The sequence below is a fragment of the Tauraco erythrolophus genome, chromosome 12 (genome assembly GCF_009769465.1).
Source record: "Tauraco erythrolophus isolate bTauEry1 chromosome 12, bTauEry1.pri, whole genome shotgun sequence".
Lineage (NCBI taxonomy): Eukaryota > Metazoa > Chordata > Aves > Musophagiformes > Musophagidae > Tauraco > Tauraco erythrolophus.
In genome coordinates this window covers 19,870,458-19,883,995 of record NC_141476.1, presented here as the reverse complement: position 1 = coordinate 19,883,995, position 13,538 = coordinate 19,870,458, and the positions used below count along the sequence as shown (strand labels likewise).

The window sequence follows — 13,538 nt, the reverse complement described above, 5'->3', positions numbered from 1 at the left end:
TTTGCCCCTCTTACTGTCCTTAGAAATTAGGAGAGGACGTGTACAATTAGCTTGAAAACCTGCCAAAACAAGTATAAACCTCTTGAGAAATCAATAATTCAAATAAGTGTTGCTTTCTTCTGAAGAGCTTTCCTTTTAAATCTTTTTATTTGACCCCAAGGTGGCATCTTAGCATCTGTTAGTAACCCACTTATTGGAAAAACAGTTTCTTCAGAAGGTAGCTTGTTAGTTTGTGACTACTAGCAGCTTCTCTACAACTCTGTGCTCATTTGAACCTTTTGCTCTAAAATTAAAATTATTTCTGCTGATGTTACTTCCTCAATCCACTAAACTTTGTAGTGTCTTGGTTTACGTTTTCCATCTTTATGGATGGCAGTGTTAGGGATTGCTGTGGAATGTTTGCATTTGAGTCCAGCTCACAGCTTGTCTGTGTTGTTTCCTCTGTGTTGCCATTCCCATTTGTTTGTAGTGCCTGGGTATAAAAAAAATAAAGTACAAAATCTCCAGTATAAAGCGAAGCATTTGCTGTGGTCTTCAAGCCATGATTTTAAGCTTTTTCATTCACTGTTGTCTAACCTATTACTCTGCTGTATTCAAGAATGTGTAGACACAAGAATTAAATCCTTTTGTGGCTTCATTTCTACTATATGAACTTCTTTTCTCATTTTTTTAATAGGTTGTTAGATATTTTAATTTAGAAACATTTTATTTTTTATCATCATGCACATATTCCTGTGTAAAATAATAAAAAAAAAGAAATCTAACAGGACAGTTACTTTTTTTTTTTAACTTCAGGTAGCACTGTTATGTTTTGCAAATGAAACCTTGTATTTGAGTTTTCTGGTAGATGTGGCAGCTAGAGATTGTGTTGGAAAAAGAAGAATCTTAAAGAAGTGAAAGTGACATGAAAGGAAGTAGATGACCCTCTTACTTACAAGTCATCTTTTATACATATATATTCTCTATGCTAAGGAGTGCCAAAAGCCTTGTTGCATGGGTAATACTGATATTGTTGAAAGGAAAGAAAGTGTCTGCACATACAAGCTGTAGTTTAAAAACTGTGATTTTTAAGGATTGTAATACTTAGCAGCATTTGCATGTATTTTTGTCTATTTTATATGCAAATAGATACATCTTTTCTTCTTCACTAGAGAAATTTCTAAAACACTGTGTTGTTACTTCTCCAATCTAGAACAAAGAGAGTCTATCTGCTGAAATTACTGATCTCAGCATTATAATGGAATCTGGAGAAGATTTGGATGTGAGCAAGTTTGTGTCGAGGTAAGGTGGAGTTTTTCAAGGCCATATGTGGGATATCTGATACGAAATGCAATGTGGAGTTTTCATGTAAATTGCTGGCAGACAGGTTCTTTCTTTGGTAACGTACTGTTAGCCCGACCTAAACACTTCTGATGCCTTGCCTGTGTCCTTCTGGAGAGAAGATGAAATGCACATTATTTTTAAGACCTGAAAGGACCATTGTGAATTCATGTTAAAAAGAAACAGTTTTTGGATTATAATGTGTTTTTTCACTGTTTGAAATTGCTTGCTTCAGAGAAAGGTACAGCATGGTAATCTCAGTTAATACATTTTAATTTGTGATCAACATGTTCCCTGGTACTCAGATGTGCACGTGAGTTGTAGATGTGCCATGTGGGTGAGCGATGGCTAAAGTGCACGTGTAGAATCCCTCTCCAGGTCTTGCCTGTTTCTAATTCTCTCCTCACCATTCCATTTCTCTTCTTTGCATCAGGATTTCTTTCGCTGATATTCTAAAAACAATAGAATACAATTTAAAAACCTGGAATAGTGTATTTGTGCAATGGCTTAAGGTGGAGTACGTTCTAAAACTTAAGCATATGACTGAATGCTGCTTTTAAATTATTTTCTGCAGCTTCTTGTGGCGCATAGGATGAATAATGATCAAATTATTTGTCTGTAGTGTTCCATTGTGAAATCTGCTGGCAAACTATTCTGAGAACGAATCTATTATTTATCAATTATTATTGGGTAGTTGACTTAATCTTAATTCTGTTCTTTAGATGATTTCTTTGGTTTTATGTTATTTTTTAGACTTGGGGAGGGAGAAGTAAGGCAAATGGATAAGTGAAAAGAAGTGTCTATTGAGTTACCCCAGGCTTCATTAGTCTGTACTGAGACCTGAATTTTTCATTTAGAGGGTTTGGAATTTCAGTACAAATGTATTAAAGCCAATAATATAACTGAGAATAGTAGTTGACTGCTGCCAAGAAGCAGGATTTAGAAGAGGAAATTACCTTGGTTTTTTCATGAGTGTTTTCTGACAGGAGAAGTGTCTTGGAACTCAATAGTTACACTGGAAAGGAATGCGTTGAAGTAGTGGCAGACTTTATTTCATCCTGGCTTGAGCACTGCCGTCTTGTCCCTGTCTCCTTGCTACCCTGGTCCTTTTCCACATTACGCCAGTATTCATAAGTAAACATGAGGTTTCATGAATGACATGAGATGAATTTCATCTTTGCTGTCAATAAAGCAAGCAGTTCTTTCTCCTTAGCCGCTATTCGCATGTACCATTTGGTGTCCTTGTATCAGCATACGTATTCTTGAAGCCATATGGCAAATAGGATCAATGTCATTTGGTTGAAAAAGTAATTTGGGGGGGGAACTCCAGCCTTGCCCCGCCACCTACCCCCAACCCTCTTCAAATTTCTTTTTTTGAGTTGACTTCTCCTGCAGTGTCACAGTATTTGTTGCTGATCTAAGGCAGTAAATATGTGGCCGGAGGGGCTGATGTTGACAACGCCTGTTTTGACAGCAACCTGCTGTTAGATTGACTTAATCTGATACTGTGATCTCCCTCTGTGGCTTATTTTCTCCATCTCCTTGTTAAGCTAGTTCTGGTCTCTTCCTCTAAGTCCTAATCTCTTTTCATGTCCAGTTTCAGGCTTTTCCCAACTAGCCCTTTATTCTTCAGTCCACCAGCTGCTCTTAGAATCTTAATCCTAACAACTTCTTCTCTCCCTTTCCCTCCATTCCCTGACCAGTTCAATCTGCTCTCCCTCTGTATTGTTCATTCTTTTCAGCCTCCCTGCCAGTTTTTGTTTCCTTCTTTTGCCTCCTTGGCCCACTCTTGCCAAATCCATTGTCTAGCTCTGTTCTATTTTTCTCTACTGGCCTGTTTTTTTTCCTCCTCAGCTTTCTAAATTTTTGGCTTCCTTTTTCTTAATGCATGATAGAAAAGGGTCTTTAAGAGCACCAGAGTTAAAAACTTGGCATTCAGTTGTAATTTCCAAGCCCCTCCTGCTTTGGAAGAAGACGGGAATACTAGAACGCTTGAGCAACTTGTTTTTAAAAGAAGCAAAATTCAGTCTGTTTTCAACCAGGTACTGCTGCAATATAGAATACCTACTTTTGAAAGATGTACCCTACCTTAAATATGTTGCGACAATAAAATATGTATGCAAGTGGAATCACAATATTTAGTCTATTTTGGGATTTTGCTTGAATTCCCTTTGCATCCCCTTTGCAGTTATCACTTATGTTATGCTGTATTAGTGTTCAGGACCACAATATCTATGAAAAAATCTTGTTAGTCTTTTTTTTTTCTTTTTTTGACTTGATATTCCATTAATTGTTGGGTTAGTTAACTGTTGCATGGATTACTTAAATAGGAGGTTTTAGGCAGTTTGGAAACTGCTCCTGCTTTTTACTAACTAACTAGTTAGAATTTATAAGTGAGAGTGAAGGATTTAGGAAATGTCTGCATTATATTAAATGCTGCATGGGTGAGGTATCTTGGAAATGAGGGGCGGCATGAATTCTCTCCACAGCTGTAAGAGTCATTCTTTGGTTTTATAGGCTAATGCAAAAAGTCTTGCATACTGCAGTGAGTTAAAATAGAATTCTTCTCTTAAAATAACTGAAGGAGTGTATTAAAGGAGTCTTAAATACTTCTACAACAGTTAAATTTCTTATATACTTTTATGTTTTGTTGATGTTATTTTGTAGAAGTGAAATGGTGGTGGTTGAGTGGCATGTGATTTTAACCTGATACATTGTTATTCTCTGCCGGAATATGCTTTTTGCTGGTGTTGGATGACTTCTCTGTTACATGGATGTTGGCTTTGGAAATGGGTGTTTTCTGTTCTTAGTGGATTTTTTTTTTTTTTTAATCCAGTGACATTTTGTAATGCTAAATTCTTTACAAAAAAAAAGCTTAAATTTCAACATGTGCTCTCTTAGTACCTGGTTATTTTATTGATATTTTATTGATATTGTAGCATTTGTTGTAGTTGGCTTCAGCATTAGGAATTAGGCTAACTTGGGCTGATTAGAGGTTGCTTATGGATAGTTTTAAGTGCTGTGAGACAGTTAAGTGAAATGGTGCTCTTACACAGTCTCTTTCTCCCTTGCCAGTACAGAAAAGCATATTACATGCTTCTGTTCATGCCAACAGATTATTCCCCCCCCTTTCTAAAGACTGAATCCAGTTTTCTATCTTAAATTTAGCCAGTGCTGTATCTGTACATGAGAGAAGTATGTACTCAGATATAACTGGTAGACTAACTTTTGTATTTGAAACTGCTTCTTTGAACTTGTTAGCCAAAGCTTTCTCTCTGTGCTTGGTGATCTAGCCTTGAAAATTGTCATCTGCTGTATTGCCTAAAGATGACTCGGAGAGGAAAAAAAACATAAAACCAAACTACAGACACAATGCTAAAACAAGGTTACAAGGCTTGTGGTAGTCTTTTAAATTGCACAAAAGTGGATGCTTACCAAAATTGCCAAGTTTTTTAAAAAGAGTTCTAAGTATGTAGTTTTCTAACAAAATTTTTTTGCCCCCTTCCATGTATGTAGATTTAAAAAGTATACTGGAGTGTGGGTAGAATTGTGTTTACTAGACAGGGAGATGTGGGCAGTCATTACTAAGTCTCCATTTTGACTACGGTATGTGTAGATTTTCATATGTACAGTTACGAGTTGTGGTTAAAATAGCTTTCTAGAACACAGAGCTAGTCAGCTATTGTAAATCAGTGTTTGTCTACATTCTTCCAGGGACTCAATTTTGCCTGTACTGCCAGCATTTTTTTTTTTCATCTTGGCCTGATTTTGTTGGCAGCTGTGAGTACTGTGGTAACTTCCTTTAATGATGCTGTTCTTTCCAGGCTAGGTTGAAACTTGTTTGGCTTTTCTTTTACGTTTTCAATATCTAATGAGCTTCACGTATATTTTCCAGTTTGTTTGTGTAATGTGTTAAGGATTGCCGTTCCTGTATATTCAGTAGAGCTGGGTCTGAGGCACAGCTCTCCCTTGAATGGCTGAAGTGACTTGGTAATATCCTGTTGCAACCATTCTGTTAACAGCCCCATGTTCCTGCTCTCAGCTGTTCTGAAGAACAGCTAATCTCAAACAGAAAAGATGTAAAAAGTCAAATTTTACGTGTAGTATTTAGATCCTCTGTAACTTTCTGAAATGTTCTCAAATGTAAGTCAGGTATCTTCCTCAATCAGGTTTAGTGAACTTGTAAAATCCTGTATTAGAAATTGACATAAATCTTTGTATTTTCAAAGCAGTGCTTGCCAGGTATGTTTTGACAATGGCTAATAGTCTGTTTCGTTTGACTGTGGCTTCATATCAACAATGACATGAAGCTGTTCACCCTCATGATTAAAGAATCATGTTGCTTCGGGTATTCCGACACTTTCGTGGAATTTTGCATTCTTTGTGTTCTTGCCACGTTTCTTTAGGAAAAAATGCGCACCCTTTATGGGCGTTTTTCCTCCCTCCCCTTGACAACACAGGATGGACAGTTGGTTATTTGGCAGTTTCTGTCATCTTATATTGTCTCCTTTCCTCACTCTCTCCCGATACTTATTACTAGAAATTTGTAGAATAAATATTTTTTTCTGTTGTATTTTTCTTAAAAAGAAACCCTGCCGAGATAAACTTTTCTCCCCTCTACCCCACAACCAGCTCCCCACCTATTTTCTGTCATCTGTCTGTAATACAGTTATCTCTTGTAACAGTGGATGGACTGTCTTTTTCCTCTTTTGGTGAGAGCTGAGAAGCTCTATGTGTGTGCTTTAATCATTGCATCACTGTGTCAATAGCAATCAAGAGGGTAAGATCTGTTCAGTTCCTGATTTCTGCAAACTCCCTACTTCTGTGATGGCACCTATCTTAAGTTAATAGATGTCTTAATTCAAATTTTTCTACTCCTAATTGGTCTAAGGCAGATTTTTGCCCATTACTGGTTTTCAGTACTTTAGTTTCCTTCCTCGTATTGTTGCCTGCCTTCCTGAGCTGTCTCAAAGTGAAGGTAATGGGTGCAGTTCTACTAAAAGTGTTTTGCTTATATATCTCTCTCTATATAGGAAATGTACAAACTAACATGGTTTTGCTAGAAGGACAAAATACAAAGTGTATAATGAAAGTAAGTAACTTTAGTGCCAGTTACTGAAGTAGGAAAGCATATGGCTTATTTTTGCTAGCAAAAAACCAAATTTCATGACATGAGGGAACAAACCAGCCCCAGTCTTTGATGCATTCCAACTTCTCTTACATGCAAAATCATTACTATCTTGTAGATGGATGAAAAGTAAGTGATACCTCTCAGTGCAAGTTAGTGAGGTGTGTTGTTCATCACTGTCAGTTTGATGTTTTGCTGTCCTATTCAATAGGAGTGATCATCTCTGCATGTCAAGAGCAGCTGGTCAGCCATGTGGCTTTTCTTGATTTTGTATGTTATACAGTGTTTGGGACTTCTTTGGAAATTACTTATTTCATATATATTTTTTAAAATGTTTGTTTCTTTGGGAATGGGAACTTCGTTTTGATTCTTTAGATACTGGGATGTTGAATTTTGAAAATATATTGAAGCTTAACTAATTTAACTTTTGTGTATGTGAAACAAGTACATGCAGGAAATAAACTTTCTTATAGTCTAAATGCAAAATCTGTTTCTGTTTCTTCTTTGTGTTGCTTGTATTTGTAACTTGACTTTAGCACTAAAGTCCTGGAATTGTAATCTCTTAGGTTTAGCAGGCACTGTGCCTTGTTGCCTCTGTTGGTTAACTGTTGTCAGTGGAAATGGAAAAATCCTTTATACTAAGCATGGAAACATTGTACGTAAACATACTCACTTGATGCTGTTCAATTACTCTGAAACTGGCAAAGCCAAAACTATAGGAACTTTTCTTTATTTCTCTTCTGCTTTGTCTCTTGTGTTGAAAATTCCTCAGAAATGCCAGAAAGTAAAATGACTACTGCTGACCTCTCTGTTTTCAGAGGCATTATGGAAGAAAAAGTAGTATTTACAATAACATTGCAGCTGAATGATTTCCTTGCCAGAACAGCACTGACATGTTAGTCTTACACAGGCTGTAAGCTCCAGCAAATCCACACTGGCTAAGTGCAAGTCTGGGAAAGGTGTCTCTGCACTGCTCTTTGCAGGACATGGGGTTCCAAGGCTATTCATTAGGGCAAGCGTAGAATCGTTTGTATGAATGAAGCTACAACTACTTACCCATGTGTAGCTGAACTGCTAAATCGTGAGGGAGCCCAAAACTGCAGAGCTACTGGGGAGTGTTCTGCTGGAATCAGCTCCACTCCATCCAGGCGTATTAAGTTCTGATTACAGTGGGCCTGGCACCAAGATGTCTGCACTCCATTTCTCCGTTACAGATTTATCTGCATGTCCCTCCCCCTTCCTGCCCTACTCTCCAATTTTTGAGCATATCACCATTTTCCTTAATAGTAGATAAATCAGGAGTTACCTGTGTATCAGAAGTTTTGTTTTAGAGGCCATGTATGATCTATCTAACAGGCTTTCTTGCTTGCTAGGTTTCAGTGTTTGTCTTGAAAAGCTGAGTGTCATGTGGGCCGAGGCAGATAACACGTCAGGCAAAGATTTAGTTGAATAGGACAAAGATCTTGGGCATATTCAAAGCTTAGTGATGCAATTTGGTAAATCTTACCAGTTTCGTAGGTGCAAGTTTTTTACTTAGAATTTATTCAGAAAACATGAGCATTAAAGTCAAACTAAGATTTTACAGGAAGCTACTTTGTCAAGGTTTCACACTTTACATATAAGGCTAACCTTATTGCTGCTTACCTTCATGAGGAGTTGAAAACACTGCTTTATATATGAATTCTGTATTTTTTTTTCAACGTCTACACTACAGCTTTTTTTTCCTCTTACGATTTTTTTTTTCTTGTGATTTCTAGCTTCGAATTTGAACAATACAAGTAACAAATTCTTTAAAGAGAAAGTGCAAACTTTAGATTATAGAATCAGTGTATCTGACTAGTACTGTTAGGGTTAAACAGTATGTTTTTCTTTTGTAGCACTGAAGAGCACAGAGATCTTCTAACATTTTTCAGAAGCCTTTCAACTTACGCTGAGTGGTATGAACATCGTAGACGGACCTTCCTACATTTCAAGGTAGTGCTCCTCAAACCTTTATTTATCAGTTATGTTTAGTTCTTAAAGAGTTCATTAAGACAAAGCAATGGAGGTGAAATAAGCACTCTTTAGTAGGGTATGGGAATCTTAATATTTTATCTTGTGGAGAAGAGAATATTAGCTGAAAATTTTTATGTTGTGTTCAAGGGGCAGTGCCCTTGGTTGGTATTTGTCTTGATCTTTACCATGCTGTTACTGTGTGCCTCATGCGTGGGGCAAAATAAGAATATCTGTGCCTTTCTGTGGGAGAGTAAGACAATTTTTCATTGGTATTACTTTTCATTTTGAAGGAAAAAAAGAGTCCAAAAAAGAAATTAAAAGAAAATAACATTTGTAGTCCTTGACAGTCTGGAGGATTGGATCTGTCTAAAACGTGGCAGCATGTGTTTGGGCAACAGCACTTTCAGTTCTGAAGTATTTTACTTGAATTGGAAAGAAACTGTTCCTCACTCTTCACTGGAACAGTGTTTGAACTTAGTTAGAATTACTGTTCTTTGGCTTGCTTGCTTTGTCTTTGTACTGATTTTAAGATAAACAGCTAATCCTTGGAGTAAAAATGACTGCAGTCTTACAGACACAAAATATCTTATGTGATGTTCAGTGTTAGAGGAGGACGTTTAGCTGCTTAATTGTATGTGGCTTCTTCAGTTTTATTTAGCTCATGCATTTTCTGTCATGAAACTCAGCACTGTCTTTGCTGTTCAGCTGTAGTATGAAGTGGGAACTGCTTAGTTTCCTATTTTTTGAATCTTTTAGGCCTTTCTGAGTTCTGTGCTAGATTAATCAGTTTCTGTTATCAGTTAATCAACCAGATTAAAGGAAAAGAAGTGCTGATTTCTGATCATGTTAAAAAAAAATAACCCTATCCTCAGCTGAGTAATAAACCAATGTTGTCTAATCCTGCTTGTTGTATAAGAACTTTTCTTTAATCCCTCCATGGAGAAGATGGCTTTTTGGCTTTGTGGTGTGTTTTTTTTGACTGTTTTTCCCAATTTCACTTGATGCTTTCTGATCCTGAAATCAGCCTCATGGCAGCAGTCCTTGTGGTTTCTGGGACAGTGGTTCAGGGAACTGTTGTAAATATTTCTCATTTTAAAATTCAGTACAAAAATTAAAAAATAGAAAAGAGATAGGTCTGGAGATGATTTTTAAATTGTCATGTGTATCTTAAGCAGTTTTAAAAAGTATTTGTTCAGACATTGAATGTAAACAATGAAAGGCTATATTCGTCGCTAAAAGATGCGTGAAGATAAATTCACTGAAGACATATATTACAAGTTTGTCAATATTACAAATAGTCTTTCTAAAGGTATTTTTCTTTCCACGGACAAAGATGCTATTGAGAAAAGCAAACCAGTTTGGGAGAATATTTATCAAATATGGTTGACTATGGAATTATGAAGAGTTTTCTAGGCCTTCTTATTTTGCTAGTGTTAGTGATGATTTAATTTAGGAATAGAAGACTTTCTGAGGTGGGAGAATTAGTAAAGGGTTGAAAGATCAAATCTGACAGTTCAAATAATCAGATTACTAAGAAGAATGTGTATTTGTAACTTGATATTCTGTAGTAATTTGTGTGAAAGCAACTAGAAGTGTGCTTTTAATATCTGCATGAAAGCAAGTGAAGAGTCTTACCTTGTTAGTATTCACACTTGGACAACATTAAAAAATGAGTCTGTAACCTTTGTATTTTCTTCCTACCCGCTTGCTAGGCTTCAAGTATATTGACAGGCAACTGCACAGGGTTGGAGAGAAGACTACTGGGATGGGGTTCTGGGTTTATAGCTTTTGTGTGATTTAAAAGAAAATTACCCAGGCTCTTAAGTAGAAATACACAGTGCTTCTAATAGTTTTCTCACAGTGTAGTGTAAAACCAGGAAAGGTTTTTTATTTTCTGTTAGTTTTGTTACTTGAGAATAAAAGAATAATGTAGAAGTGATTGAATACTTCAAATAATAGTGAATGTTTGAGATGAATGACAGTTGCAAGTTTCAAGCGAAGTTGGACAGCACTGTATTTCTAAAAAGTAGACTGTCACAAATGGCAGTTTTGTAGTGAGAGTTTTCCCAGTTAATGAGAGTAATGGTGGGATGGATTGCTTTTTTGCTTAATCCAAGTTATTTAAAATATATATTGATTTGAGTGTAAGCAGGCTTTCCTAGAAACCAGGGGCAGGTTTAGGTTGGTGTGAGTAGAGCACTGTTTGGTTGTAAGCATTTTGTGCTCTGCATTATGTACTCCCTGACGTTGTGCTTTAGCAGTTGTTTGCTGAGACAGAGTAGTCCACAACTTCATGCTTCACGCGTGCAGACATGCAGTTGAGAGCTGAGCATACTGTTACTACCCTCTGCTGCTGCTCCTCTATTCTATTGAAAAAAACCTACTAAGTAGTGCTTGAAATAGGTTTTGAAGAGGTGAGTGAAGTGTCCTGCAAGTCTTTTGTATGGCATTAGTTGTATGGCAAGCTCGTACTGTATTGCCACAATAAATATTATGGCTGCAAAATGGATTTACATCTGCAAATAATTTTCCGATCTGGACACACCCGTAGTCTGCTGTGAGGCTGAGCAACTGAAGCATGTTGGCATTGCTGGAAGAGCAGATTGTTGAAGCTGATATTGATAAACAAGAAAAAAAGATTCAAGTTTTATTGGAAATACAGAACAGAAACGAGTGCTAGGAAAAAAATAGAATGGTGTACATTCAGCTTGACATTAGTACTGATCACACAAATGGAAGGCAAAAAATCCTGCATACTGAAGCCCTTCTCACTTAATGTTTTGATGGGTTAACTTGCTATCAATGGGGAAAGTAAATTTAAATGTATCGGATAACTTATTGCTTGCATGAGGCGTTCAGATGGTACTAGGTGTCTGGTTTGCTCACAAAATATTAGGAGCGTTAATTAGTGTTACTGTTGATATTTAGTACTTTTTAAAAATATATACAACACTAATGTAAAATTAATAATGTGGTAGTGGTTAGGTCTTAGCATGTTTACATGTGTATATTACATAAATGTGCACATATTTGTGTATACACGTGATAATTTTCATAAGAAGAGCTTTGGTGATACTTGCTGATCCTATTAATACTGGAAAGAGCTTTATTTAGTAATAATGATTTTCAATGAGAATAAGATCACAGGCCACTGCTTATGTAACGTTATTACCCTTACACTTCCAGCTGTGTTTTCTCCTTCTTAGGCATTTATCAAAAGAGGGATGAGAGAATTGATGGCTTTTATTTTTTTCTAGTAGAAATTTAGCTTGAAGTTGGAATGTATTTTTACATGTTTTGTGGGTTTTTTTTTTTTTTTTTTTTACCTTTTGCTAAAACCCTGGAAACAACAGAGGTTTATGACTTACATGGGAAAATGAATCATAGAATCATAGAACGGTTTGGGTTGGAATGGACCTCAAAGATCATCTAGTTCAACCCCCCTGCCATGGGCAGGGACACTCTCCACTACACCAGGTTGCTCAAAGCCTCATCCAACCTGGCCTTGAAAACCAAGTATTATTCTCATTGTCATACTCAGTTTTGTTTTTATGTGTAGTAAGACAATGGAATTTCTTTCCTGTTATACCAAATAGCTTAAAATGGAAAATATTGGGGATTGCTATGTCTCTTTTGGGTAGTGGGTTCAGGGCAAAAATATTCTTGTCCTATGTTTCATGATTGCATCCTCTTTCCAGAAAGATGAGCCCACAGTTGATGCTTGACACAGTCACTTAAAAAGTGACTGGAAGTCACTTAGGTCTGAACACTCTTAGTGGCAGAGCATCAGTATGTTCAGAATCAAGTGTGCACTTAATTCCTCGTAGCACAAGCACTGACAAATCAAGGCTTAGCAAAATAAGATAAACAAAACTAATACAAAATGTCTTGTAAAATCAGTATTCTAGATGTACTGATACATCATCATGCATTTGATGCTTAGCTAGTTCTACAAATTAGGAATCTATTCTAGCTTCAAAATTAGTAAGAAGTTGGTATGTTAATAGTAACTAACACACTTTTGGTGTTCATTTATCTGAAGAGTTTACACCTATAGCAGGTATTTGAGGGGAGAAACTGAAACTGAAATGTCAGAGAGGTATAGTTGTGTGATTAAAAACTTATTGTCCTGTATCAATTATGTCTAGTTTTAGGTGGACTGACTGAAGCTTGCACACATCAATTTGTGTTTTTAATACGCTGCATGGTTTAAAGTAGTTGAGTGAGATGCTGCTAGTTTAATTTGCTTCAAGTAACATGATTTTTAGATTAATACTAGAATCAACTTTCCATTTCAATTTAAAATTCTGATTTGATTTTTTCCTAATGAGTGAAAGCATTGCTGTACAAGGGTGCCTCTGTTTTTTTGCACTGACTTCTAGCTGAAATGTTACTTATTTACAGGTAAAAACATGAGTTCAACTTTACTGTTAATTATACTGTCACTTTCCCTGTCAAGAAAAAGCGGAACAAGGCTCAGTCTGTATCATCTGTGAATAACAAAGATACATGGAGTCATGCTATGCTGCACTTTGACCATCATATTAATATGGGAAGCTGGTGTTGCAAAAATGACTCTTGTGAGTACAGCTGAGCAAAATTCATGTATTTCAATGAAAAGTACCATGAGTTAAAAAACACAAACAAAAAAAAACCCAAACAAAAAACCCCAAACAACAAAACAAAACAAAAACCCCAAAAAGCCCCGTAAAAAGAACAAAAAACACCCCACAACCAACCAAAGAAGAAAAACCCCACCAAAACCAAACCCCAACAAACAAAAAAAACCCCAACTACATATATGATCTATATACCCATACACACTGTTAGGTTATTTTGAAAGCAAAATAGTAGAAGGAGATTTAACACATCTTCGAAAAGTCACACTTTATGTTGCTTGGTACGCTAAGCCTAAATAGGAATTATTATCTTTTTCCACAAAGCAAGTTTTTAAGGAAGCTTTAATGAAGTTAGGCTTTGAGCAGTTCTGTTCCTAAACAGAACTTTCTTTTGTAAGTAACTTCATCCAATACACTTTTGAAGGTCAACTGAAAAAGTTTCATTTCAGATTAAAAGAGTGGGATTGGAATTAAGA

At 36.4% G+C, this 13,538-nt stretch overlaps 1 protein-coding gene across 1 annotated transcript in view; it reads left to right on the top strand.

Annotated features, from left to right (window-relative positions):
• CENPP (centromere protein P) overlaps positions 1 to 13,538 on the top strand; it is a 145,363-nt gene that overhangs the window by 7,088 nt on the left and 124,737 nt on the right. The window contains exons 5-6 of the mRNA XM_086619159.1: positions 1,193 to 1,281; positions 8,326 to 8,422. Coding sequence (XP_086475285.1) covers positions 1,193 to 1,281; positions 8,326 to 8,422 — 186 coding nt within the window. The remainder of the gene's footprint in view (positions 1 to 1,192; positions 1,282 to 8,325; positions 8,423 to 13,538) is intronic.